This window comes from Camelina sativa, chromosome 19, assembly GCF_030686135.1.
Source record: "Camelina sativa cultivar CO46 ecotype springtype chromosome 19, ASM3068613v1".
NCBI lineage: Eukaryota > Viridiplantae > Streptophyta > Magnoliopsida > Brassicales > Brassicaceae > Camelina > Camelina sativa.
The window spans coordinates 23,617,209-23,645,029 of record NC_141898.1 but is presented as its reverse complement, the minus strand read 5'-3'; the positions used below and the strand labels follow the sequence as shown (position 1 = coordinate 23,645,029).

General features: G+C 37.5%; 8 protein-coding genes and 2 pseudogenes across 12 annotated transcripts; 7 read left to right on the top strand and 3 right to left on the bottom strand.

Moving 5' to 3' along the window:
• Positions 1-1,248, top strand: LOC147920913 (uncharacterized). The gene is made up of 2 exons (XM_087501286.1): positions 1-630; positions 772-1,248. The coding sequence occupies exons 1-2, from the start codon at positions 1-3 to the stop codon at positions 1,246-1,248; spliced, it is 1,107 nt and encodes a 368-aa protein (XP_087357412.1).
• A 1,797-nt stretch (positions 1,249-3,045) lies between these two features.
• LOC147920912 (uncharacterized) lies at positions 3,046-3,882 on the top strand. Its single transcript, XM_087501285.1, has one exon. It carries the CDS (start codon positions 3,046-3,048, stop codon positions 3,880-3,882), a length of 837 nt encoding a protein of 278 aa, XP_087357411.1.
• Positions 3,883-4,460: 578 nt separating this feature from the next.
• On the bottom strand, positions 4,461-6,757 carry LOC104767074 (uncharacterized). Of its 3 annotated transcripts, none has more exons than XM_010491097.3 (4): positions 5,517-5,772; positions 5,160-5,426; positions 4,955-5,043; positions 4,461-4,829 (listed from the first exon to the last, which is right to left on the bottom strand). In XM_010491097.3, exons 2-4 carry the CDS (start codon positions 5,400-5,402, stop codon positions 4,679-4,681), a joined length of 483 nt encoding a protein of 160 aa, XP_010489399.1. In that variant the 5' UTR covers positions 5,403-5,426; positions 5,517-5,772; the 3' UTR covers positions 4,461-4,678. The 3 variants fall into 3 exon arrangements, with proteins under 3 accessions (XP_010489399.1, XP_010489400.1, XP_010489398.1); XM_010491098.3 differs by having other exon boundaries at positions 5,541-5,732; XM_010491096.3 differs by having other exon boundaries at positions 5,160-6,757.
• Positions 6,044-6,756, bottom strand: LOC104767073 (uncharacterized). Its single transcript, XM_010491095.3, has one exon. It carries the CDS (start codon positions 6,754-6,756, stop codon positions 6,370-6,372), a length of 387 nt encoding a protein of 128 aa, XP_010489397.1. The 3' UTR covers positions 6,044-6,369.
• Positions 6,758-11,223: 4,466 nt separating the features above from the next.
• LOC109124412 (serine/threonine-protein kinase STY8) lies at positions 11,224-15,616 on the top strand. Of its 2 annotated transcripts, XM_087500670.1 has the most exons (16): positions 11,224-11,766; positions 12,177-12,291; positions 12,380-12,459; positions 12,548-12,658; positions 12,777-12,831; positions 12,960-13,070; positions 13,194-13,244; positions 13,409-13,581; positions 13,668-13,775; positions 14,030-14,103; positions 14,187-14,362; positions 14,513-14,608; positions 14,736-14,816; positions 14,912-14,965; positions 15,054-15,202; positions 15,249-15,492. In XM_087500670.1, the coding sequence occupies exons 1-16, from the start codon at positions 11,564-11,566 to the stop codon at positions 15,358-15,360; spliced, it is 1,749 nt and encodes a 582-aa protein (XP_087356796.1). In that variant the 5' UTR covers positions 11,224-11,563; the 3' UTR covers positions 15,361-15,492. The 2 variants fall into 2 exon arrangements, with proteins under 2 accessions (XP_087356796.1, XP_010489396.1); XM_010491094.2 differs by having other exon boundaries at positions 15,054-15,616.
• A 127-nt stretch (positions 15,617-15,743) lies between these two features.
• Positions 15,744-17,027, top strand: LOC104767071 (UPF0548 protein At2g17695). Its single transcript, XM_010491093.2, has 4 exons — positions 15,744-15,979; positions 16,084-16,170; positions 16,283-16,459; positions 16,550-17,027. The coding sequence occupies exons 2-4, from the start codon at positions 16,112-16,114 to the stop codon at positions 16,929-16,931; spliced, it is 618 nt and encodes a 205-aa protein (XP_010489395.1). The 5' UTR covers positions 15,744-15,979; positions 16,084-16,111; the 3' UTR covers positions 16,932-17,027.
• Positions 17,028-17,587: 560 nt separating this feature from the next.
• LOC104768156 (agamous-like MADS-box protein AGL97 pseudogene) lies at positions 17,588-18,960 on the top strand (annotated as a pseudogene). Its single transcript, XR_015590594.1, has one exon. The product of XR_015590594.1 is annotated as an agamous-like MADS-box protein AGL97 pseudogene (transcript).
• A 2,266-nt stretch (positions 18,961-21,226) lies between these two features.
• Positions 21,227-22,545, top strand: LOC147920911 (cytochrome P450 77A4-like; annotated as a pseudogene).
• Positions 22,546-23,493: 948 nt separating this feature from the next.
• LOC147920910 (uncharacterized) lies at positions 23,494-24,534 on the bottom strand. The gene has a single exon (XM_087503261.1). It carries the CDS (start codon positions 24,480-24,482, stop codon positions 23,604-23,606), a length of 879 nt encoding a protein of 292 aa, XP_087359387.1. The 5' UTR covers positions 24,483-24,534; the 3' UTR covers positions 23,494-23,603.
• An 805-nt stretch (positions 24,535-25,339) lies between these two features.
• Positions 25,340-27,532, top strand: LOC147920909 (uncharacterized). Its single transcript, XM_087501284.1, has 3 exons — positions 25,340-26,220; positions 26,439-27,279; positions 27,371-27,532. The coding sequence occupies exons 1-3, from the start codon at positions 25,340-25,342 to the stop codon at positions 27,530-27,532; spliced, it is 1,884 nt and encodes a 627-aa protein (XP_087357410.1).
• The last annotated feature ends 289 nt before the right edge of the window (positions 27,533-27,821 follow it).

Genomic DNA, 27,821 nt, shown 5'->3' with positions numbered 1-27,821 from the left:
ATGGTACTTAAAACCTTGCAATGCTTAAATTTAAAGGAATACCGTTTAGTTTCCCCTGTAACCCCTGGTGGAGGAGGTCTAGCTCTCCTTTGGAAGGATGGAATAAAGGTAGAGGTGCTAACAGAGTCTAAAAACTTCCTTGAAACATGCATTGAATCAGAGGGGAAGTCGTTCCTGGCAACCTTCACGTATGGGGAACCTGAAAAGGCAAAGAGAAAGGAGGTTTGGGACCAACTCATGGAGTTGGGGAAACACCGCATTGATCCCTGGTTCCTTACCGGAGATTTCAACGACATTATTGACTCCTCTGAAAAGGTGGGTGGACCAGAGCGTCCTGATTGTTCTTTCATTGACCTCAGAACTCTTATGTCGGAGTGTGACCTGTTCGACTTTCGTCATTCGGGTAACTGCTTGTCTTGGAGAGGAAAGCGACATGATCACCTGGTGTTCTGCAGGTTAGATAGGGCAATGTCAAACAGTGAGTGGGTTGTCAATTACCCCTCTAGTAGAAGTGATTACCTTCGTTTCGAAGACTCTGATCATAGACCCCTGATCACCTACCTAGACCTGAAAATCAAACGAAGAAAAGGACTGTTCAGATACGATAGGCAGCTCAGACACAACGAGGAAGTAGTTGAATTGATCAGAGATAGCTGGGAACCTGAAACTTTGGAGTCAATTGACTCAAAGCTGACGAGATGCAGGAGAGCTATCATAATATGGAGTTGAGAAAAGAACCTCAACAGCCAAAAAAGACTGGGGGATCTCCAGAGCAGATTGGAGACAAAACTTACGAAGTTAGTCCTTGAGCCCCTGCAAATTGATCACCTATCCAACGAGCTTAACAATGCCTACCTGGATGAAGAGGAATTCTGGAAACAGAGAAGCCGTCAGCTGTGGCTCACCCTCGGGGATAGGAACACAGGGTATTTCCATGCAATCACAAAAGGCAGGAAAGCGATTAATAAATTCTCTGTGATAGAGAATGAAGAAGGGCAGGTTTTTCACACAGAGGAGGACATCTTAAAAGTCATCTCGGGGTATTATGAGAAACTCTTTACCTCTACAACAGGAGATAAAAGTACACTCCTAGAGGATATCATCTTGCCTCGAGTCTCAGAAGAAGCAAACGAGAACCTCATCGCAATACCAAGCCTAGAGAAAGTACGAAAACCTTGCTTCGCAATCCACGCAGATAAAGCGCTTGGTCCTGAAGGCTTCTCAGCCAGTTTTTTCCAATCCAACTAGAGTACCGTGGGAAAACAAATCACTGTAGAAATTCAAAAGTTCTTCTCCACAGGAATCCTACCTCCCAAGATAAATAAATCCCACGTTAGGCTAATCCCAAAGATCCAAAACCCTCAGGCAATGAGGGACTATAGGCCTATTGCTCTCTGCTCGGTATACTACAAGATCATCACGAAACTCCTCACCAAGAGGCTCCAACCTATGCTCCCTTCCCTGGTTTCAGAAAACCAATCAGCCTTTGTTCCCCACCGAACCATTGCAGACAATGTTCTGATCTCACACAAAGTACTTCATTATCTTCACACTTCAAAAGCAAAGAAACACTGTTATATGGCTATGAAAACAGATATGAGCAAGCCTTACGACCGTGTTGAATGGAAATTCATTAGAGCAGTTATGAAAAAGATGGGTTTCCACAGAGTTTGGATTACCTGGATCATGCAATGCATCACAACAGTCACTTACTCGCACCTGCTCAATGGATCAGCACAAGGACTTGTTACCCCCTAAAGAGGTATCCGACAGGGCGGCCCTTTATCCCCCTTCATCTTCATCCTCTGTAGCGAGGTCCTCTCTGGATTATGCCACAAAGCCAAAGAAGAGGGTGAGCTTACTGGTATTAAGGTGAGAAAGAAAATCCCTCGCATCAACCACTTACTTTTTGCAGATGATACCATGTTCTACTGCAGAGTGGACCAGAGAGAATGCTCCAACCTCAAAAAGGTCCTCTAGAAATATGAGGCTGCTTCGGGTCAGATGATAAATAATCAGAAATCAGCCGTAATTTTCTCTGCCAAAACACAATCAGGGATTAAGGATAGAGTAAAGTAAACCTTAAATATCCACAAAGAAGGCAACCAAGGCAAATATTTAGGCCTCTCTGAGCTGTTTGGAAGGAAGAAGGATTTATTCACGAGCATTGTGGATAGAATCCGACAAAGAGCTAGGAGTTGGTCCTCTAAATTTCTCTCCTCAGCAGGGAAGCTAGTGATGCTAAAATCAGTCTTGGCAGCAATGCCCACATATACAATGACCTGCTTCAAACTTCCAAATTCCTTGTACAAGCGCATCCAGTCGGTACTAACAAGATTTTGGTGGGATGACACAATGGAGAAGAAGAAAATGTGTTGGATCTCCTCGAAGAAGCTAACACAGTCAAAAAGAGAGGGAGGTCTGGGTTCCCGAGACCTCACTAATTTTAATGATGCACTTCTCGCAAAAGTTAGCTGGAGAATACTAACCAACCCCTCTTGCCTCCTAGCAAGAGTCCTGACCGGAAAGTACTACCACTCTTCCAACTTTTTGAGCTGCGAACCACCTGCCAATACCTCCCACGGCTGGCGAGGCATTTGTATTGGGCGAGACCTCCTCAAATTGCAACTTGGCCGAGTCATTGGAAATGGAAAAACAACTCTCCTCTGGCAGGATTCGTGGTTATCCTTAGACTCAACTTTGAGACCAATGGGACCCCCAACGGAACTATCCCAAAAGTTCTATGTAGCGGATCTTATCTTCCCTATCACACAAGACTGGGATATTTCCCTCATTCGCCAAACCATCCCTGAGTGGGAACAACATATCTTGGAGCTGAAAACAAGTAAATGCGGTGCGACTGATCGATATGATTGGCTACCGTCAAACTTTGGAGTGTATTCTACTCGGTCTGGATACTACGAAAGCAAAAATGTTTGCACTGAATCCTTTGTTCCCTCTCACGCTTACAGTGATTTCAACTGAACGAAGGATATATGGTCCCTGCACACTTCCCCAAAGACAAAGTTCATCGTGTGGAAAGCTATGTGCGAAGCAGTACCGTTAGGGGACAACCTGAATCGCAGGGGAATAAGAAATGATGCCAGATGTCCTTTCTGTGAGGATGAAGAGACTACAATCCACTTGTTCCTCCACTGCAGGTTTGCATCCCAGATCTGGGACAAGGCCCCTTTTAAAACCCCACTAGCCAAATTAACCATCTTGAGTTTTCGAGACCTTATTGAACGTGCTAAACCCCTCATCAATCTTCCACCCTGTGGTAATGGAGAGGGTCCATTGTTTCCTTGGATAATGTGGGCTATCTGGACCGCTCGCAACAAACTCCTCTTTCAAGATATACCGGCAGATCCAAAGGTTGTCCTCCTGCAGGCAATCAAATCAGCAAAAGAGTGGAACATGGCTCAGGACCCAAAGGCAGCAAAAATACCTAAGAAGACCCTTACCCGACCAATGACTATGAACGAGGGTTTCATCTCCTGTAACATGGATGCGGCGTGGCAGGAAGTTTCCAAGACGGCAGGTGTAGGCTGGGTTTTCCACAACACATCGGCGCCGATCACAAATTCGAGCACCCTCCCCCATTGCAGATCTCCTCTCATGGCGGAAACAGCGGCAATCCGGCTTGCACTGTTCGACGCGTTGACCCGGGGATTCACCAAACTATCAATTGCCTCTGATTCTAAAATAATCATTGATGTGATCAACTCGGAGATTCCTTTTAAAGAACTCCATGGGATTATGTTCGATATCCTATCTATCTCTTCTAAGTTTAGTTCTATTACCTTTTCGTTTGTTCATCGTGACTCCAACAAGGTAGCTGATGCGATTGACAAGAAAAAAAAAATCATATTAGATCTTTAGACTTTACTTGATTTTGTTTTTCTCTAATTAAAACGAACTTTTTTTTTTAATGTCAAAGCAAAATGAATGGTTTTAATTTACATTTCTACAACCGTATACATACGGGGCCTATCAAATACACTTGCTCAAAGCTCTAATCTCAAATTTCCAACGTTTTTTTTTTCTTCTCATTTTTGTGTTGCCCCTTCACCAATCAATCTCTTTAAACTCTAACCTAACAATTCTTAACTCCTATTTCTTCTCCACCCTAAATCATAAAAATGTATAAGTCGAATACCAATGGGAGAAAAAAAAAATCTTATAAATAAGACATTGCAATTTTCAGGTTGAAATAGATTATGTAGGTTAAAGTAGTAGGAAGCCAAGCCCTAAGCCATATTAACTGACAAAACATCTTAATAACAAAGTTTTAACTTCATTAGCTATATACAGTATGTATAATTGAAAAACGAAACTGTTAGTCACTCAAATCTAAAGGTAGATTGATTTAGCAACAGTTCCGTGACATAAAAATTGAGATTTACAAAGATGTATCATTCATCTGAATCTCTATGGGTAGAAATATAAAAACACCGAAGTACAATAACTTTTATCATCTATGGAACAAAAATAATTTAATGTTCCATAGAAAGACTTGAGTTTTATTCAACAGTTACAAATCAAGAACCACGCACCAATGTCCAGATCCATTAACATGGAAGCACTGCGTAACACATGAATTTACACAGACAACACACACGCACATATATATATACATACTTGCAAGACAAATGATCTTGCTGAGTTTGATCATTGTTCAAAAGACATTGAGCGAAGTTGCGTAGAGAGGATTGCAAGGCTTGAAAGAGAAACAGTTTGGTGTATAAGTCGAAAACCTCTTTCTCTTCAGAGAATCAGCAGATCCAAGAGCTGGCTGGTTCAAGTATGCGTATTTGCTCTTTGTCCACCTAAATCCAAGATACACATCGAAATTCAAAGTTAAATCATTTGGTTCTTCTTTTATATGCTCATCTAATGGTTCAAAATATATGTAAATGTGTAAAGATAACATGGATGAGAATTAAACAGAGACCAGTCTTTTAATCCCTGATGATCTTCGGTTTCCGGGTCCTCCATGTCCAAGTCCAACAAACTTTCTTCAAAGCGTTTGTAGTCCTCATCCTGCGATAGATCTCGACATCAGAACAAAGAGCTTCTCAAAGATCAAGAAATATCGAAATTTCCTCTCCAATGATCTAAATAACCACACAAGAATAGTTAAAACCAAAAGGACATACAGAGAGATTACGAGCTCTGACACGAGCTGCAGCCTTAATAGCAGAAAAGAGATGATCCTCTTCAATGATCTGCTTCTGCCTCCAGAACTTCTTGATCTGTTTATTGGTTATGCTGTCTCCATCCATCTGTCTTGATCCATATCCCGGAGATGAAGGAAGCGGTGGAGGAGGAGGTGGCGGCATACATGACCTCTTAAAACACAACTTCTCAGACTCATCCATGATCTGTTTCTTCATATTCATACCAGAACTTCACCTTTCACCAGGCTACAAATTCACTTGGAACTTTATATACAACACAGAAATCACAACAAAAAAGGACAAAAAGCTAATGGATCTGCAGATTCTGAATCTAACCTTCAAACCCAAAGAGATACCCACCTAAGATTCTTTAAGAGTATACCAAAGGAAATTTTCCAACGTCTACGTCTACCTTTCAAATTATCTTGTACGTTAAGACAAACTATAAACTCAACTGTCCAAGAAAAGACAAGTAGACGTAACTTGTATTCTTCATCAACATCAACAATAATTTTTAAGCAATTAGGTAAGTGTATGGATAATACAAAATATATGGTTTTGAAGCAACTAGTGGGGTATATCATTCAATCACAGCCGTTGAATTGAATTTCTAAGTGGCTGTCACAATCAATATCACCGAAATGACATTTTCATATGACGTCCTCCATTAAACAACACCATTGGTTCTTGTTCTTCTCTTCACTTTTTATCTTTTCAAACCCACAGAGACAATAAAAAATTCAAGCTTTAAGTTCCTCGTACGAAAATTCAACAACTGAATAGTAAACTTAGCCACAACCAGAGAAACGAATCACATACAAAAACAAAGTAATGATTAAAGAAGACGAGCCCAAACTATGTGATTTACATCAAACACAAACATCACATATATATTGATCAACACCATTGAAATCTCAATTCACAACAAACACAAACACACTACAAATATGATCAAAATCCAAACCATACCACATACTTAAAAGAAACCATATCTTAAACTAAACTAGCTACTCCATCCTCCAATTCACCATACCTTATTCTACAATAGACAAGGATACAAAGCAGGGAATAGGATTGTAGATGTTAATCACATCTGATTAAGCAACAACATCTACAATCATGTTCACCCTTTTGACAAGTTTTTATATATATCTATGTAAAGTGCCTTTTAAACCTTCTCTGCTTCAGCTCAAGTCTGAGACGAGACTTGTTGAATGGCTTTGGTTTTGAAACGATACCGAGGAGCACGAGGGATGACTTGACTAGGACCGAATCCGTACTGACCAATACCGCCAGTGAGAGGAGGACCGTCGTCGTAGATGTGGCCGATGAGGTGGTTGCAACTACTGCACTTGATCTTGGTTCGTTTGCGATGGATTCCCCAGTAATCTAGGGTTTCGAAGAAAGGCACGATCTTATCTTCTTTCTCGAATCGGAACTTTTCGGCGTCGACGGCGGCGAATGAGAGTGTTTTTTTGTTTCCGGCTTCGAAGTAGAAACCCGGTGGGAACAAATCGTTAGGGTTCAGATTTAGATCTGATCCGCATTCTTTGCATGTGTAGATCGTTAACGCCATTGTTGCAGCTTTCTCAATTCTGATTTCGTCTTCTTCTTCTTCTTATTTTCTCACTGTGCGGAATTTTCAATTTTCTCTAGAGAGACGCGTTTCTTCGGTCAGCGCCGTCGGAACTGACTCGGAGATCTCTCTCTGCCGTAGTCAAATTGGGCCTATAGACTTTGAATTGGGCCTATGATCTTAATCCTTGTTTTTATTAATTTAGGGCCATATTTATGGCTTTGTTTGTTCTCTTTCGTATAATTCGCTTTACGTGTTGCTCTTTACCATACCGTACATTGTGCATGATCTGATAGCTCTCTATAGAAATGATTTGTGATATAAATCCCTAGTCCTAGATCAAGATCCAGGTCCAGTCATATAGGTCTAGCCGTCTAGGTCCTTCCCTAGTCCTAGATCAAGAATTAAAGTCGAGGAAGGTTACGCTATATATATGTCATTAGTTGCGTTTTTAGTGTTTCATTAAGAAACTCTTTATTTGCATGGTAATCTTCTTTTATTGACTTACTGCTTTCTATGGGCGTGATGATTCATATCTGGAACCAAACTAAAACTCCAAAATTTTCTATGTAAATAAAAACAATAAAAGAAAGATGTGTTGCTTTCCTTAACATTCAAATTGGTATTGACATGTAAGTTAAAATCAATAGCTAACAAAAACATTTCAATTAATACAACTATGATTTCTAAACCAATAAAAAAACTATGTGTCACTAGGCATGTCAATTAGGCCCAAAACCTACATACTCGCCCGGCCCGGCACGGCTTTGAAAAACACCCGACTCGGATTTAAATATATGTCCAGAAAAATAGAACTTTTTGGACTTAGCCCGTTCGGGCTTTAGAGTTTTTAGGGCTTAGTCCGATCAGGCTCAGACCGGCCCCAACAATCCTTATACAAATATAATTATACGTTTTTGTTAACATTTTTGTTTGATTGCAATATTTCTTTAATAATTTATTGTAAATAAAGTTTAAAACTCTAATCTTAATTTTATATTTACTGAATAACCTTACTTAATATTTTTAAAATCTTTATATGTGCTATTTTATATGAATTATATATATATTTTCTTTGGTTAAAATATAAAAATCTATTTTGGTTTTTTATTTTTTATTTTATTTTAGATTAAGTTGGTTTTAGTGAATATAGATGAGTTATTTAAATTTGATTGATTTGTTTTATATTGCACTTTTAAACATTGCTTTTTAAGACATGTTATAAATTAACTTATACGTTTGAATTTTTGATATGTAAAATAAGCCCGGAAAAGCCTGAAAAATCCCAAAAATTCATGTAGCCCTGTTAGTCTTAGAGCCGGACCGGGCTTTGAAATATAGACTTGGAAATATTTTGGAGCAGGCCGAGAAGGGCTCAAATATATGCGAGTTTTGCGGATTTCGGGACGGATCGAGGTGAGCCAGCCCGATTGACACCCCTATGTGCCACATCACATTGTCTTTCACTTCATAAACCCTTGCCGAGATAATATAAAAAAAAACACGAAGACTCTAATTGTTTGTTCTTCTCCTTCACACTAAAAGACTGCTTTTGAATTCAGTTAGAGAGAAGAAACAAAATAATCGTCACAAAGTTTTGCCTTCGATGAAACAAACATTAAGAGAAGAAAACACACGACTCGTGCGGCAAGAGACATGGAAGAAGCATAGGTCCATTGTTAAAGAGGCAAAGCAATCTCACCGAATTCAACTTTGATTAATTCGAACAAGAATTTCAACAAAATCTACAGATTGTGTAATCAAATTCTCCAGTTATCGTGAACTTTTTGGAAGAAGAGGCGAGGTTAAAAATTAGGACAGGGAAGAAATTTGAAAAGATAGAATAGAAAGAGAGACACATAGTGATGTGAAGAAGAAGGAAGAAGAGAAGAGAGACATAGAGATATCAATTCCTCATGTAAGCCCCTCCCTAACCATAAAACTGTCGTCTTATATACAAAAGATTAAAAAAATTCACAAAAGAGCAACTTGGACATGACAAAGTTCATTAATTTATTTTAGAATCGCAAGTCCAATCGAGGTAAATATGTCATTTTTATTCAAGCTTTTAGGGTTGCTTCAAGAAAAAATATTAGTGTTTGTGTAAATCAAATCACCTATTCTTTGTTGACTTAGTTCTTAAGTGAAGATGATATTGAGCAAATTGCTGCTTTGGATTAGAACGTTTTCTTTTTCAAGGTTAAGTACAATACATGTTACTTACTACTACTTCCAGAACTCTATATGTGAAAATTATCATTTTTTATTTCCCTTTCGATCTTAGTAAATTTTAAAAGCTTTATCTTTGGTTTATGTCAGATTTATGAGACAAAAGTTGAAGTGCCTAAACCAAACGTACTCTAAGAGATCCATCAAGAACATTTAAAATGTATACATCAAAGAGTAATATGTCTTACTGTTCTAGAGGGTTTGTGAGTGAGAAACAAATCAATAACTAATGGTTTGTAATCCCTAAACTTATTTGGTAATCAAATTTAAAATCTATTCAGAAACTAAATTTATGAAATAAAAAACTCAATTATCATATGTTGATGTAAATAATATTAATAAAAGATACTATTGAAATTAATAAAAATTTATGAATTGATTCCAAATAACATATATTAAATTATGAATCGAGAAAAACAAAACAGAAAAATATGACAAAAATAAAATAAAAAAAACTAATCTCGCAGCGTAGCGCGGGTACTAACCTAGTGTAAATAATATAAGATGAGTCGTGTGTACGACTTTTTGAGTGTAATCAAAGATTAAAATAGAAACTAGATTTTAATTTTGGAGATGTTTTCTACTTATCATTAAAACTATAAGGTAAGCCCATATACAATGTATGTTTAATATATCAGACACATGTGCATGATTTGTTTATGTATGTCGATGTCAGCATATTCCTTAGAATATTTCCTCAAATCTCACTTTTTCCACTCCCTAATTGATTACTTAATCACAATTATTTCTTTAATTAGTAAGGCAAAACTTCTTGTCCAATAATTTGTGATCCAGTCACTGTTTTTCAATTTGTCATTAGTGGTGTCGGGTACCGTCGACAATCTTATTCGTTTACTGTATTTCAAAATTAGAGCAAACAGTGATTTGGATATGTTAATTAATATACTAATGGACCACTAATATTGTGCAAGTGGTCGGACAATTAACATGTTTAATTCAAAAGATTCATAAAATAGTTGACAACAAAAAATGGTAGAATTAGCAGCGTTCATTGAATCTTCTAACTAAATGGTAGGAAATGTTTGTTTTTTCTTTTTTTACAAATTAAGTAACTCCACTATGAATACAAAAAAATTAAATCTGTTTGTAGACTAAATTTCTTCAATAAGATTTTTATATTGACCAATGTAAGCATGTAACCGGTTTGTGTCAATATCATAGTTGTGTCACCAACTAAATTCAAACTCATACTATATTATTCTATGTTATTAACAACAACAAAAAAGTATATTGATATAATTTTAATATACTGAACTTCACAATAATATGTTAAAATTTATAGAATATATATATGTAGCTTATCTATAATTAACAATAGGTAAAAATCTAGTAACAAAAATAAACTATAAACAATACTAAATAAATAAAACAGTAAACTCGTAAAATTACTGATAAAAAAAAAAACCTTGTTATTTTTCCATAGTACCTAATAGTTGATTTTGCTCAATTAGTAATATGATTTTTTAAAAAGTTACCTAAAATATTTTAGACTCCCATTAGCAATTTAACACCATTGGTTTGAGTCAAAGATTGTGTCACACCAATAAAATAATAATCGTTTCCAAATGAATATGTTTGACCTAACCTAACGGATGAGAATTACACGTTTTTGGGGGCTTTTAAGTATTCAACAACGACACTATTGAAATAGATTTAACAACTGTTTCAAGAGATCAATTCATATTTATGATCTCCAAGTAGCTGGGGGGATGATTGATACTATTCGACAAAAGTAATGCAAGTATGGTCATTGTGTTGAGTACTATAGTTGACATTTTAAACCGTAAATATAAATAGTAAAAAATAAATAATTTTAATCTCAACTACCTTAAAAAAATCATTAAAACAAATTAACTCTTATCTTTCTTTCTTTTCCTAAAATGTTAACATTATATAAAAATGACTTAAATTATATTTTATTTTGTTTGATAACACAAAACTATATAAATTTTAACAATACAAAAAGCGATAAATAATACAAGGACAATACAAAAAATCGAATTTTTTTTATATTATACAGCTTTTATAGTTTGATTATAAAAAGTAAACCTACCAATAAAATTAAAAACTAATAAAATCACAGCACTACAGTTAATAATCATAACTCTACCAATATCAAATTTAAATATTAGATAAAGTAATAAGTTAAAATTAATTATTAAAAAAAAAAAAAACAGAATCACACAAATGATGACGTGGCTAGTCCCTACGTGTAACACCACACACAGTAACGTCCTCTCCTCACTCTGTGCCCAAAAAATCTCTCTCTCTCTCTCTCTCTCTCTGTCTCTCTCTGTCTCTCTCTCTCTCTCTCTCTCTCTCAGTTTCTCTTTAATCCTTTTTTTTTTTTTTGGGTTATTTTTTTTTTTTTGTTTTTTCAGCGTTTTATAAGAATCCTTCAAGATCTCTCATTCATCATTTGCTGTTTGAGAATCTTCTTGGATCATTCTCTCTCTGAAGATCATTCTTCTTTTAGGGATTTTTCAGAAAGTTTCGTTTTTTTTTTCTTTCTTTCCTCTCTTCTCCGATCCGCCGCCGTGGGTTTTTGGTGGTTACGATGACGATCAAAGATGAGTCGGAGAGTTGCGGTAGCAGAGCCGTCGTTGCTTCGGCGTCTCAAGAAAACCCTAGACATTACCGGATGAAACTCGATGTCTACGGCGAGGTTTTACAGCGACTTCAAGAATCTAATTACGAAGAAGCAACTCTTCCTGATTTCGAGGATCAGCTCTGGCTCCATTTCAATCGTCTTCCTGCTCGGTAATACTCTTCTACATTCATTTATGGTTTTTTTTTGTTTCTCTTCTTTCTTTATTTGGGGTTTGATTCAAATTGGAGTTTAAAGATAAGGTTTTTGTTTACTCTCGAGCCTAGAGTTGTAGAATCTTGGAAATTTCGTTCCTTTTCTACTCGATTTTGTGTTTTCTTGTTTCCAAGTTTTGTATATGTTCATCGACAGTGACTGATCTCTCTCTCTCTCTCTCTCTCTCTCTCTCTCTCTCTCTCTCTCTCCCTCTCTCTCTCTCTCAGTCATATGTTGTTTGTTTACAAAAATTGATAATCTTTTGCGTTTCTCAACACGTGTCTTGATCAATTGAATGAAGCTTCTTGGTGTGTTGTTTAGTTTCTAAGTGTTGTGCATTTGGCATTGTTGTTGCATGTTGTTTCAGATATGCTCTTGATGTTAAAGTTGAGAGAGCGGAAGATGTTCTCACACATCAGAGATTGCTTAAATTGGCGGAAGATCCTGCAACTAGGCCTGTGTTTGAAGTTCGTAGTGTACAGGTAATAGAAGCTTTGAGTTATGATGTTGAAAGCTTTAATATTTGCTTTTGTTGTGTTAATTTGTTTCGCTGGGCCCTCTTTCTTAAAGGTTCCTCCAAGAACTTCTCCTGACTCTGACCCTGCTGTGGAGGAAGATGCCCAAAGCTCTCACCAACCAAGTGGGCAAGGGTATTGTGTTCTATCAAATTGAGATCGATTTTAAAGTTAGAGCCTTTTCAACATTGTAATTTGTCTTGCCCTTTCTTTCTGTGAAAAGGGCTCTTGCTCCTCCGACTTTTGGTTCTTCTCCAAATTTTGAGGCTATTACTCAGGGAAATAAAATTGTTGAAGATGTCGATAGTGCTGTAAATGTAACATTGTCTACTCGGTGAGATTTCTTGTTATGTTGTTCGTTATGTTTTTTTTGTATCTGTTTTCCTATCTTGTCTCATGTTTGATTACAATAGTATCTGCGCTGATGTTATCCTTTGTTGTCTATCACGCAGACCGATGCACGAGATCACATTTTCAACCATTGATAAGCCCAAACTCCTTAGCCAGGTTGGTGATTCTTAGTCTAATAGCGCTGTTTTCTGCATAAACTTTGCCATAGAAGATACTTGGAGAATGGATGCTTAGTTCTTCCATATCTGGGATTATTTGAGTGAGCAAAATGCTTTCTGTTTCAGCTAACTTCCCTACTTGGTGAGCTTGGACTGAATATACAAGAAGCTCATGCTTTTTCCACTGTGGATGGTTTCTCTCTAGATGTCTTTGTAGTAGATGGTTGGTCTCAGGAGGTATGGTGGTTTTAGCTTTTTGAAGTATCACGCTACTTGTTACAGTGAATGACTTAATCTGATCGTGAATACCACCTTACTGTCTCTGTTATTTTGAGAAACTTATGCACTTTGGAATTATAGGAAACAGATGGTCTAAAGGATGCATTGAGCAAAGAGATACTGAAGCTTAAGGTATTTTTGATATCTTAACTTTTTAAACGTTAATGATCTTCATGCGATGCCTCATATATTCTCTCACTGATTCTCAATATGAATTTGGACATAGTCTTTTGCTCGTTTACCTCAAACATTTGACAGTTGTCCTTTCCCAATATTTTCCCTTGTCTTTTTTACAGGATCAACCTGGTTCAAAATATAAATCTATTGCGTTCTTTGAGCATGACAAATCAAGCAATGAGCTTATACCCGCCTGCATTGAAATACCGACGGATGGAACTGATGAGTGGGAAATTGACGTGACACAGCTCAAAATTGAAAAGAAAGTGGCATCTGGTTCATATGGGGATCTGTGAGTATTATTGTTTCTTAAGCTCGTTTTGAGAACTGGAATTTTTTTATTCAGAAGTGAGTAATTTGTTTTTGATGGCTATGCAGGCATAGAGGCATATATTGCAGTCAGGAAGTAGCTATCAAATTTCTCAAGCCTGAGCGTGTAAACACTGAGATGCTTAGAGAATTTTCTCAAGAAGTTTTTATAATGAGGTCAGTGCAATTAGTTCTCAGCATCAAGTAGAAATTCCAATAGTAGTTTACATGAATTCTACTTCAAATACAGTTCATATTTTTATATACAGAAACATGCTTAGCATTAACAATACCCTTATCTGACATTTATATTCAGGAGAAGGCTTGAATTTTTTTAATTCCTTGTCTGACGTTAAATCACTTTTGATGTATTAAGTAACCAACATGCATGCTTCATTGTCATTTCTTACTGACGCTTTTACTGTCTATAGGAAAGTTAGACACAAAAACGTCGTTCAATTTTTGGGTGCATGCACAAGATCTCCAACTCTCTGTATAGTGACTGGTAAGTTCTTAGTATTTGAGTTGACTGGTTTGAGTTATAACCACAATATGTATTTTAGTTGACTGGATTTATGTTTCTGTCAGAGTTTATGGCTCGAGGGAGCATATATGATTTTCTTCACAAACAGAAATGCGCTTTTAAACTTCAGACTTTGCTTAAAGTTGCACTTGATGTGGCAAAAGGAATGAGCTATTTGCATCAAAACAACATTATTCACAGGGACCTTAAGACTGCGAATCTTCTTATGGATGAACATGGAGTAAGACTTGTTCTCTGGCTATTCATATTGTAGTCTTCAAAGCATTGAAATTCTGCAAAGAATTCTTTATCCTTTACCTCTGTGAACCTCTTTTATGTCTACTAGAATCACCAGACTCTAGGATTCTAACCTTGGGATAATTTTGAGCAGCTTGTCAAGGTTGCTGATTTCGGAGTTGCCAGAGTGCAGATTGAATCAGGGGTCATGACAGCTGAAACAGGGACTTACCGGTGGATGGCTCCAGAGGTATGTATGAGTTTCGAACCTCAAATACATTGATCAGCCTTTTTTACGTATTTGTGGAAAAATAAGATTTTGGAGTCCTCTGTTTGATCTGGCTCTTTTACTTTGACAATAAACTTGCGAAACCCAGGTCATTGAGCACAAACCTTACAACCATAAGGCAGATGTGTTCAGCTATGCGATAGTGCTATGGGAACTTTTGACTGGTGACGTAAGAATCTATCTGACTACAGTTTTATTTTGTTGTCTGAATCTTTCATGCTAATTAGAGTCACTGATGAATCATGCATTTCTAAATGGAAACAGATCCCGTATGCTTTCTTGACTCCGCTACAAGCAGCTGTTGGCGTTGTCCAAAAGGTATACACTTCTAATAGAAGAACATTTGAGTCAATCTAGTTTTTGTTTTCCTCCAGATCCAAAGGCTAAAACTGAATGTGCTTTTCAGGGGCTTCGACCAAAAATTCCAAAGAAAACACACCCAAAAGTGAAGGGACTTCTAGAGAGATGTTGGCACCAAGACCCAGAACAGAGACCACTCTTCGAGGAAATCATAGAAATGCTGCAACAGATAATGAATGAGGTAAACGCCGTAGTGTGATCCCAGAGGAAAAACCATACCCATACAAGGAGAGATTCTCAGAGCAGGATGTGTGGATGTGGTGGAAACAAAGCAGGTTGGAGATGAAGACCCTAGCAAGGACAACCAGTGCATGTCTTTCCTGACTACTCCCTTTAGAAAGCCCCGTTACTAGTTCTGATACAAAAAAAAAAATCAGTTTCACGATTGAAGGCACTATTTTGTTGGCCTTTGTACAGTTTTTTTTTTTTTTTTTTTCATTGGGGAGGATCTAGTTTTTGACCTTAGAGAGTGTTTTCTTCTTTTTTAGTTGCTCCCTGATTCCTTTCCACATAGAAGAAATTAGAAACCCTTTTCTTTTGTCACTTCTTTTTTTCTTTTTCTTTTCATAAAGAAAGCAAGTTTAATAGAGTTGCGTATTCTTTTGACTATAAGTCATTTTCCCATTAGTGTTTTGGATCATAAAAATGAAGACATGTGATGTACATTCTAGTAAAATGGAGACAAAGGGAATACATAAATAACCCAACCGGTTACAGTATTTTACTTTTCCACCTTAGGAACAAACAATGCCCACTGCTATATACACACTTGAGGTTTGTGACAATGGCTTATCCGTCGTTTTAGACATTTAGTAGCGAACACCGTGCCGTTCTCAATGCAAATAAACGACATAATGCAAACCCGGAACACATGAGTGAGAACTGAGAAGGATTAGGATGATAAATCTCTGGAGCTCCACTAACCAAATAAAATTGGTGGGATTAAACGCCTCTGAATTGTGAAGCTTGCAGGTTCTTCTCTATACACCTCCCAAATTCGAATTTAGAATAGCTCAAAGTTTCGATTTTTATTAATTGATTCGCATACTTATCGATGCTTTTTTTGAATTTCTCAGTTGTTGTCCAGTGGTTGTGGAAGAGGAGATGGTGTTCTTAAGTTGGGGTCGTCCATCTTCAGAGCAGCAGCAACAAGTTCTCAACAAGTAAGAATCAAATTCGTAAATTAGAAAGAAAACAAAAAAAAAAACAAAATCTTGCACTAGAAAAAGCTCTCTCTGAGTATATTATGTATGGTTTTTGCTTTCTAAAATCCAGAACAGGAACCTTCAATTATGACAACAAGTACAGAGGAGCTTCGTCTAAATCTATAGCTAAACTTAAGGAAGACTCAGAGATTAATAAAGATGGATTCTTGATCAATCATGCTCGTGTTCTAGTCGGTTCTGGTAAAGAGAGTTATGAGAAAGGGAAAAAAGCTCTCCAGACTTGGAAGTACATAAGTTTCTTTTTTGCTCATTTCAAATTTAATGGAACACCAAATTGGTTCTGTTCTCATTGATTTCGAACTGATAACATTTGCAGGCATTTTGGTATGGGTTGGACATTTGTTGATCCTGCAACTCCAGTTGAAACCAGTAACAAGTTTTGCATCTGTGTGAAAGAAGTACTTCCATGGGTGATGCTTCCTTTGCAAGTGGTTTATGTCGACGAAAGCCGGAAATCAAGAAAAGGCCCTGCGCATTTCGGTTACGGGAGCGGCACTCTTCAGGGGCATTTACTGGCTGGAGAAGAACGGTTTTCAATAGAGCTTGACGGTAATGGTCAAGTTTGGTATGAGATAACGTCCTTCTCTAAGCCAGCTCATTTCTTGTCGTTCCTTGGATATCCTTATGTGAAGCTAAGGCAGAAGCATTTTGCTCGTCATTCTTCTGAAGCAGTGCTGAAACATCTCAATGCTTCGTGATGATATTTCAAGTTGTATTTTACGATAAAAAGTTGTTGCATATACGCTTTGTCTATACCGTAAAATGAAAGCTTAAAAGGGTAAGTTTTTTATTCAGATGATTGGTACTTACTACCATAGTCTAAGCTTGAACACCTTAATCAATAGGTGACGCAGAACTCATACGTCACAACATTCCCAACGTCGCTGTGTCACTGAGAAAGGAACGCGATCAGCATTGACATTATCATCCAAGGACGTTCTCATCAAGGAGACAATCGACAATGCAAATGGTTTTTACCTTTTAGCTGCAAACCAATTGCAGGTTGAAGAGAGTTTAAGGTCTCTCTGTATTTTTACTTAAGGGAGAATAGTCGGATGGCAACTTTAAGGTCTCTCTTCAATTATACTGAGTAAAGCCTTACAATTTCGGTTTACTTTTTTGGTTTAGTTGGTTTGAATAATTTGTTGTGTTCAAATTCAGGTTAGTATAAAATAAAAAGCACTAAACCAGATAAAGTTGGGTTAACTGGTTACTGAACCAGCCTTGGTTCGTCTCAGGTGATTAAGAGTAATTAGTTTCAAACAAAATGGAAAACAATCATACTTAGTTCGTTTAATGACTGTTTAGCGAATTTACAGAAAAAAGGAAATAACACAACACCGACCGACTATAATCTATATCTATATATACAACGATTAGGAATAGAATGTTGCCATATCTTTCGCGATAGACCAAACACAAAAATCTCTCAGTGTTTTCTACTTCTCTCTTCTGTTTGTGAAATCGTGAAAATATCATAATGGGTGGCGTGAAGCGAAAGATTCCGATAGAGATGATAGGGAAGAAAGATTCAAGAGCAGTGGCATTCTCCAAACGCACAAAGGGTCTCTATAGCAAAGCGGCTGAGATTTGCCTTCTCGCCGATGCAGAAATTGCGATCTTGGCAACTCCCGTTTCTTCCAATTCCAACGCTTCTTTCTACAGCTTTGGTCATTCATCTGTGGATAACGTTGTCGCCGCTTTCCTCGCTAATCAGCGTCCTCGGGAAGATCTAGGGTTAGGGCTAGGGTTCTGGTGGGAGGATGAGAGGCTTGCAAAATCAGAGGATCCGGAGGAACTGAGAGACGCGATTAACTCAATGTCGAAGATGTTGCAAGATCTCAAGGATTCGCGTTTCAATGCCTTGCAGAATCGACTAGATTGTGAGGACGTGGAGAAGAAGGGTTTACTAGACGGAACTCATCAAAACCATACTCTTAATAATCCTGAATCTTGTTGCGACAACGAGAACAACTATGCTTTACTTGGAAACGTGGATGGATGCAATCAGGAGTTGTTGGACATTGATCAAATCATTCATTTTGAGCCGACGGATCAAGAGTTGTTGGACATTGATCAAATCTTTAATTTTGAGTCGACGAGTTCATCAGTGAATTCACAGTTGGAAAACATCTCGATGGTGACACCAAATCATCAAAACTCCTTCTCTGATTCTAATGCTGTTGTAGATGAAGTTCACACTGATTTGTATGATGATAATATCCACTTGTCCAATTTAGATGAAGATCTGATGCTACAGATTTCTGACAACAACTGCATAAACAACAATGTTTTATCTGAAAACTTTGATGAATTCATTCAAGAGCTGGATCTTGATCATATCTTTGATTTTGAGACGAATTATATGAAGAGCTTTGAGATGGATGATGTCTCGATGGTGACTACGAATTCTGAAACAGTTGGAGATGGAGGATTAGTGACTGATCACATAGATTTGGATGAGGATAATCTATGCTTTTCTGATTATTTCAATGAACTAACCTCCCCTGCTCCAATCTGAAAACTCCCTCCAAGAAGATACAACAAGTTAAACATCTATTCTCAACTCTCTCAAAGGAAGAAGGGTCCGGGTTTGACTTTACTAATTCATGATTAAACCATCTTTTTTTTTTGTATATTTTGGTTGGAGTACGTTTTATCAACTTTCTTACTAGTCTGTAGAATTCCTTATTTACTACTACTCATGAGTAACAGTTGAGATTTTTGTATATTTTGAAGGCATAATATATATATAATATGATGTTAAACTCCGATTAGCTAACAATACAACACTAGTATTTGTATTCATTGTTTTTGGGTCTACCAAAATTGGAAAGTGACTGAGTTAATGGCTTTCTGAATACATTTAGATTTCCCATGTTACTAATTTCCCACACACATTTTCTTACTCTCTCTCTCTCTCTCTCTCTCTCTCTCTCACACACACACACACACACACACAAAAACAAACTTGTATAGCTGATTGATTTTTCTCATTGTTGCAGGTGTATCTATTACAAGCATGCTTCCATGTAATGGCAATAAGACCGCCCACAGTGCCAGCCAATTCTTCTTGCAGGGTAAAGAAGAAACTTTTAAAATCAGTTTTCGTTGAATCATTCTCAGGTGAAACTCATGATATGTTGTTGTGGAATTCAACTTCAGGCTAAGGGTGACACTGAGTGCAGCACATACCACAGAAGATGTGAAGAAACTCATCACTCGTGTTTGGACTTTGGCAACACCACCACCATTCACATTTCCTTCCTTTCTCTATCCAAAACTCTAATTTGTAAGGTGTTCGCTATAATATTGTCAGTGAATAAATAATAATCACTTGAGCTAGAGAGTTCCATTTGCAAAAGGGATTACAGCAATACATTATATAGAGTTCCATGTATGTTTGAACATATAGAGAGTTACACAATGAATGTAAAACAGAGGACAAAGAGGAAATAGTTTCATCGGGGGTCATGAAAGCAAAAAAGCCCAACTGATGAAAGTATCACAAGCCCAAATCGTACAAGTATGAGTCAGCCGCGGGAAGAAGAGAAATGAGCAGAGGCGGGAAAACATCTAAGCTGCATGGAACTCATCACTGCGCTTTCTTCGTGTTTGGACTTTGACAACACCACCACCATTCACAATTCCTTCCTTTCTCTATCCCAAACTCTAAAAAAAACCGTTTTCTATTATCTCACTTATTCCAAAACTCTAATTCGTAAGGTGTTCGCTATATTATTGTCAGTGAATAATAATAATAATCACTTGAGCTAGAGAGTTCCATGTATTGCTGTAATCCCTCCTGCTTTGCAAAAGGAGCAATATATTTTGAACATATAGATAGAGTTACACAATGAATGTAAAACAGAGGACAAAGAGGAAATAGTTTCATCGGGTCATGAAAGCAAAAGCCCAACTGATGAAAGTATCACAAGCCCAAATCGTACAAGTATGAGTTAGCCGCGGGAAGAAGAGAAATGAGCAGAGGCGGGAAAACATTCATCTCCTCTGTAACGTAACTTAATAAGAAGCCAGAAGTATGTGAGCTTATTGGGTTATGTATCTTTTGCAATTACTCTCCGTATTTGTTTTAAACGGTAACCAATCAACTTAATAATTATACCAAATGAGTGGAGACTGTATTTTTAGAATAACTTGATAATAATATTAAGAAATATCGCCATACTTTATAAGTGCAACAGACTCTTAAACCCTTAATTTTTAAGGTTTTGAATAGTGAATTTGAGGGTGCACTATTCAACCCCTTACAATTTTATGTATATTTCATTTCAGTCTTTATAAATTTTCTATCTTACAAATAGGTCTAATAAGTTTAATTGTTTGAAATCTATCTATATAAATTCAATTGGTTGATTTATATCTATATACATTCTATTATTTGAAATATATCTATATAAATTTTATTATTTGAATATATATATGGAAATAATTATATTGAATAACTTTATATTTTACATGTAATTTTATTTTATATTTTTGATATATATATATATTATATGTTGTTTTATCATAGAAGGTATTGTATTTTATTAACATTGTTTGATATATTTTTTCATTGTGTATTTTATATTTATCTATGGAAGTTTTGTGATTATAACAAATTATTGGTAAGATTGTGGACTATAATGTAAATAGAAAATTTTTTAGAAATAAATTTGAGGGTGTACCATTGGAGTAAGTCACCTTCAAACCTTCATTTTGAAGATGAACTCCCTTTAAAATGAAGGCATTGTTGGAGATGCCCTAATATGTTATCTTATAACATAAACAAACAAAAAATTTATAAACAAGAACATACAATATATATTTATAGAAATCAAAGATACACACATATTCCCTCATTAAATGTCTTAGTTGCCTAGTAGAGTCAGGAACTCGGAGCCTATCACAGAAGAGCTCCCCGGGGTCCTCTCAAGCGCCGAGGGCTCGATACCCTATATGAAAGAGAGGGGTGCCTTCGGCTCATAGAATGGCAGAGGCAAATAGAGCTTTTGCACATTTTCGATACGTTACACCAAAAGCTTTCTCACAACTAGCAAAAAAATAGATAAACTATACAGCATATATATATATATATATAATATACTTGTTGATCCAAATAATATCATATATCAAACAGTTGCAGAAGTTGCTTCTTGTTCTTGCTCTCGAACTTCGCCGGAAATTGGTGGAATTCGTCGTCGGATTCATCGAGAAGCGGAGATGGGCGATTTTAAAATCCCGGTTCCGATGAAACGGCGTCGTCTTTTGCGTATCTTGATACTTTATTCGATCTCAGAGTCGAAGGACGCGAAACGACGCTCTGTTCCGAGTCGCGGAGCTGATTTCGAATCCTGAGATTCAATCTCGGCTGTACGATGAGATTAAATCAACGGTGGGAGATGATCGTAACGTCGAGGAGAAAGATTTGGATAAATTGGTTTTTTTACGAGCTAATTTTGTTAAGGAGCTTCTCCGGAGACATCCTCCGGCGTATTTCACGTTAACTCACGGCGTCACGGAGCCGACGAATCTCTCCGTTTACGATATTCCCGTAGGAGCTCGTTGAGTTTTATCTTCCGGGTATAAGTGAGGACCCGAAGATCTGGTCTAAACCGGATAAATTCGACCCAGATCGGTTTATAACAGGTGAAGAAGAGGCTGACTTAACCGGAGTAGCCAAGTGGATTTCATCGGAAAGTTGGTGTTCGCGGTGGTGAGAGCGAGGGTTCAAGTCTAGGGTTTAAGTTTCGTAGATTCCACGTCTTTAACTCTTTATACTAGTGGTATTGTCTGATATGATGTGGTTTAATTAAACGTTGTTTTGCTACTAGTCTTCAATTATACTGAGTAGAGCCTTTTGCACCTTCGATTTACTTTTTTTTTTTGTTTAGTTGGGGGTGGAACATGGGGAATACGATGAGACATTTGGTTAGTATCTTCTTTCTCATCCTCGTCAAAGTAAGTTGAAAGTAGATCCAAGGTGAAAGTAAGACATCTATGAACTATAATGTTGGAGAATTGAGCTCCTAGGTCTTGGACTATGCTCAACATTTCTCCACTCCAGTACATGATCACCATGATGATCTCCTCTTGGGAGTGTGATAAGAATCACTATTTCGAATCCATGAGCTATTTTTCTTCTAGGTAGACGATAGAGAGAACGACTACAAGAGAATTGAAGTGGAATACAGGAAAGCTCAAAAAAGTATAGTTGTTTATGCCGGAAACAGAGGAACATCTAGATGTGTACATGTTATGAAAATGTTTATGAGTTCCAACAACGGAAAAAAATCGGACAGCGATTAATCAAAGAGTTCCTCAAGTAACTTAGACTATTCAACCATTTAATCTTCTTTGTTTTCTTACTTTTCACAAGAGAAAATCAAAATTAGTTGCTTTGGGATGAGAATTTTCTTTGTAGTTGCCCATTTGGGGGGAAAAAAATATAAATTGGTGTATTTTATATATCCAAACACCGTCAAAACCCAACTCTTATATATTTTGTTCAATATGTTATATCTTAGTGTTTCAATATTAATATTCAACAATATGTAATATAAATTGGTGTGAAAAATATTTTAATAAAACAGGAAAATGATTAATCTAAAAAAATGGATTCAGTTCGTTGTATTATAAAAAAGTATAATATATTGTTACATCAACCTAATTTTTATTTTTGTATTGCATCTTTGTTGTTAATTGAGGATGTTATATATTGTTAAATATTTATAAATTTTATTAATTTTCATTTCTGTATAATGAGATTTTCATTTCTGTAAATAATAATGAGATTTTCATTTATGTAAATAACAATGTAAAACATAAAGATATGAATTTTAATTTTCACGGTTAAAATATATTCTAACACAAAATGAACGTAAGTTTGAATAAAACAAAAAAAAATTAGATCCCACAAATAATGTTATACATAATAATTTTATTCAAGCCGAGTTGTTACCTAGTGAATTTATATACGTGACCCATTTATTAATTTATAAATGACTTTGGTTCGTTTTAGTGTGCGAACTTTTAATAGATTTAAGAACCTGTGGGCTGTTTGTCATACTGATGAGTGATTCAAATTGTTTTTTTCCTATATATCAAAATATACCTGTACTGTATATGTATTTTTTTTTCTTTCTTTTTGTTTTGGTTTGGGCTATGTGCTCGATCGCTCGAGCTCGTAGTCACAAGCACTGACCCATGCTTGAATGCTACCAACGAGCCACTAGCGACATGCACGTACTGTATATGTATAATAAATTAATCTATTCTTTTACAAATTTTTATGTTTGTATAATGTATCCCTCCGGCAAATTCTCTAAAATCGAATGCCCACGAAGATTACAATATTACATATACATCTATTGAGAGATTATGTTGAGAAGGGAGGCTCGTGTTCTAATCAACCCTCGAAACAATCCTTCTAGACTCTTCTCGAACCTTCCAATACATACCTGAACTTCCTCAAGCTTCATATGAAGATCATCATGGGAGATAGAATCTCCACAAATCGCTGAATCTACATTCTCCAACTCGTTTCTGACCATCTTATCGTGATCATGAAACTTCTTGTTCATGAGGACTAAAGCCAACTTGCTCCTTATGTCGTTCCCGTTTTGTCGTCCGGACAAGAACTCCAAGAACGACTTCAAGACCGAAATTGTCATCAAAACGACACGTCTCATTGCATGAATCACGGCCAAGAAGTGAATATCACCTTCTTGATCACAATCATGATCGCTCATCACTAACCCTACACTAATGTTCTTTAAAGATCCAAGAAGCTTCTTCACTTCTTTCCTCATGTTCTTCCTAAACACGACATATCCGGAGACATCAACATCTTTCCTTCTCCTAACACAAGATTGAAGACCAAGAACACGCTCATGAGTCTCAACCATGAGATCCCTCGAGACGTTGCATATATCCATTAGCCTCAACGAACCATCAAGTATCTCCTCCATAAACTCTCCTTTCACCTTCTTCTTCTTCTTCCTCCCATCACTACACGACAACACACTTTGCGTCGAACCCATCTTAAGAAGCTCTTCCGTGCAGTCGTACAAATCCTCCAGCCCCGATAGACCGGAGTAAACCGAATCGGATGACGTCATCGTCGAAGTGTTCATGGTGATGATAAGAAGCTTGTCAAGCGATTCCTCTATCGCTGCTGTGCTAGGATGAGATCTTGAAGGTAAGCTAATAGATCTTACATGATTCTTGATCATCATCATCGCCATATTTGGTTAGTATTGTCTTTGAGCTGTGTTGTTAATGTTTATTCAACGAGCTCAATTTATATGATGTAAGTTTGTAACATCAACCAACAAAACTTCAACAAATAATAAGATATTTATTATTTTAATTTTGTCCGATTGTTATAGGCAAAATGTGTGATTATGAGTTGTCATGTTTTTTTTATAAGCTCGATTTGTCAAAATATGCGTAACAGTTTGGCCACATAACTGATGAGTCATCGTCTGTTATGCCTCCGGTTTGGCCACATAATTAATGGCTACTCGAGTACTCTAAATTAAAATAATATGAAACGGTCTATGAATTGTCTCGGTAGGTGAAGCAATGCAGATCTTCCTCAACCATATTATGCCTCGTCCGATCCTACCTATATTGTCTGATTAATTAACCTCAACATATTGGGTTTATGACACGTGGAAAAGAGTCGAATCTTTGTATCGGCAATTTTATTGATTACTTCGTTTGTATCCGCGGAAAAATTAAATACTTGCAACGTGTAATTTGAGTTTTTTTTCTTTAGAATTTTGGAGAAATACCTTTTTTAGTATGCTATTTTTTTCCAAAAATATAAATTTTTTAAGAAGGTGTTTTTTGATGATAAATGCTATTCGGAGACACGATCCAAGTTTTTATAAAATTTTAAAGGTTTTTATAAAGTTTTACAAAGAATTCTATAAGGCTTTATATATAAAGTTTATATCATACGCCAATCTTGTTGGGAATTGCGAAAGGGTTGGGAAAGCCGGTCCGCGTGGATCAGACTATGCAAACCTTCGAAAGCGGCTGTTTTGCAAGAGTTTGTGTAGAAGTTAACTTATCCAAGCCACTGAAGAGTACAGTGATGGTTAACGGGGAACGGTACTATGTAATGTATGAAGGACTCATGCAGATTTGTTTGGGGTGTGGGATGTATGGACTTTTGATCCATTCGTGCCCTCATCGAGGGCCGGTGGTAGTAACCGGGTCGAGGTCAACAAGTGGGGCGGGATTTCCGCAGAATGTGGTGAAGATGACTAGGGAGCCGCCGCAGGCGACATATGGTTTTACGTCGGTAAGGAGTCGGGGAAGGAAAGTAGACGTACCGACGGGAATCACGGTGAGTGTACCACGACAAAAAAGTCAAGATTTGGGAAGAAATCTGCAGGATATCTCAGGAATTAATGTCGGGAAGGAGAATATTACGCTTTCCAATAGTTTTGGAAAGTTAGATAAGGAGATGGTTTTGTCTGAAATGCAAGGAGTGAATATCACGTCGGGGGAGAATAAGGAAAACTTGGATGTAGAGGATCAGGCTCTTAAGGAAAGGAGTGTGGTACACGCTAAAACAGATAATTCTGTTGTCTTTGTGGCGAAGGGGAAAGGAGGGAATCAAGTAGGGTTAGTGGATAAACGGGCTGTGAATAGTAAGCCCACTAAGGCTCATGAGCAAAGGCTAAAAGGCCAGAAAGCACAAAGGCATACTAGGGGGTTGGTATTTGGCCCAATTAGCAGAGAGATTGTTTTGTCGGAGTCTGGTAAGAGGTTGCGCGTGGAGACAGAAATGGTTGGCCGAGCAGGAGGACGATTTGTGGCGGAGGAGTCGGAGGAGTTGATTGCGCAAGAGTATAGCGGGAATGGTGAGGGCACTGAGGGTCAGGTGCGATCAGATAGGTCAGGTCCTCAGGCTGATGAACAGACGAGTATGCTTTGTGTTCCATTGGAAGGGGGAACAACGACGGCAAGGTATGAGGAATGAGGGTACGCCCCGGTGATTTGACTACTTCGATATGATCAAATGATGAATTGTTTACTTTGGAATTGCCGGGGGGGGAAATAAACCAAATTTTCAACGATCAATACGGTATATCTTGAAACGATTCAAGATGGATGTGTTAGCTGTTTTCGAGACACGCAAGAGGGGATAGAGCGAGGAGAATCTGTCAAGGGTTGGGGTTCGACAGGTCATGTAGAGTAGATGCAACAGGACAGAGTGGGGGTTTATGGTTGCTGTGGAAGTCGGAGATTGGGGATGTGGTGATTGAGAAGGCGGATGAGCAGTCTATCTATGCTAAGGTGGCTAAGGATGAGGAGACTTTCCACTTGATTGTAGTCTACACTGCTCCATTGGTAAGTCGGAGGAGTGGGATCTGGGATAGTTTACGGAGTGTCATTCTGACTATTGATGGGCCGATGATGATAGGTGGGGACTTTAATACGATCGTCCGACTGGATGAACGAACGGGTGGCAATGGCCAACTCTCACCAGAATCTATCGCTTTTGGAGATTGGATCAATGAAATGGTGCTGATTGATATGGGTTTTAAAGGTAAACAATTTACTTGGAGACGTGGGAGAGTGGAACAGACATATGTTACAAAGAGGTTAGATCGCGTGTTTTATTGTGCTCAGACTCGATTGCGATGGCAGGAGGCCGTGGTGACTCACCTGCCCTTTCTTTCGTCGGCTCATGTACCTCTATATGTCCAGCTATGTCCAGAGAATAGAGGAGATCCGCGACGACGACCGGTTAGGTTTGAGGCCGCCTGGTTAACACACCCAAGCTTCAAGGAGCTGGTTGAAAACTCTTGGAGAGGAGAATTACGGACTTCAGAAGTGCTGCAAATCATGCAGAGAATGTTAAGAAGATGGAACCGAGATTTCTTTGGTGATATTCAGACAAGGAAGAATGAGTTGGTTCAGAAACTTCAGGAATGTCAGGACATGCTAGATTCCACTCAGACGAATGACCTTCTCGCTCGGGAAGAAACGCTTATGCGTGAGTTTGAACTAGTCCTAGAGCAAGTAGAATTAAGGGGGTTCAGAAATCACGAGAGAAGTGGGTTGAGTTGGGTGATAGAAACACTAAGTACTTCCACATGTCTACTATCATAAGAGGAGACAAAATCCGATCAAAGCTTTAAAGGATAATGAAGGGAGGTGGGTTGTGGAAGCTAAGGATCTGGAGAAGTTAGCGATTGAGATTTCTAAACGATTATACTCTATGGATGATATTGATCTAGAAGTGGAGAGCTTACCGGATGCGGGCTTTACATAGTTGGATAGCGCAGACTTAACAAGGTTGATTAGTCTCTGCAATGTTTTGTTCAAGATAATCACAAAAACTATGGTGATGAGGTTGCAGGCAGTGATATCTAAACTGATTGGTCCGGCTCAATCTAGCTTCATACCAGGTTGTCTCAGTACTGATAACATAGTCGTTGTACAAGAGACTGTGCACTCGATGCGGCGTAAGAAAGGGAAGAAGGGTTGGATGCTTTTGAAGTTGGATCTTGAAAAAGCATATGATGGCATCAGGTGGGATTTTCTGGAAGATACTTTACAGG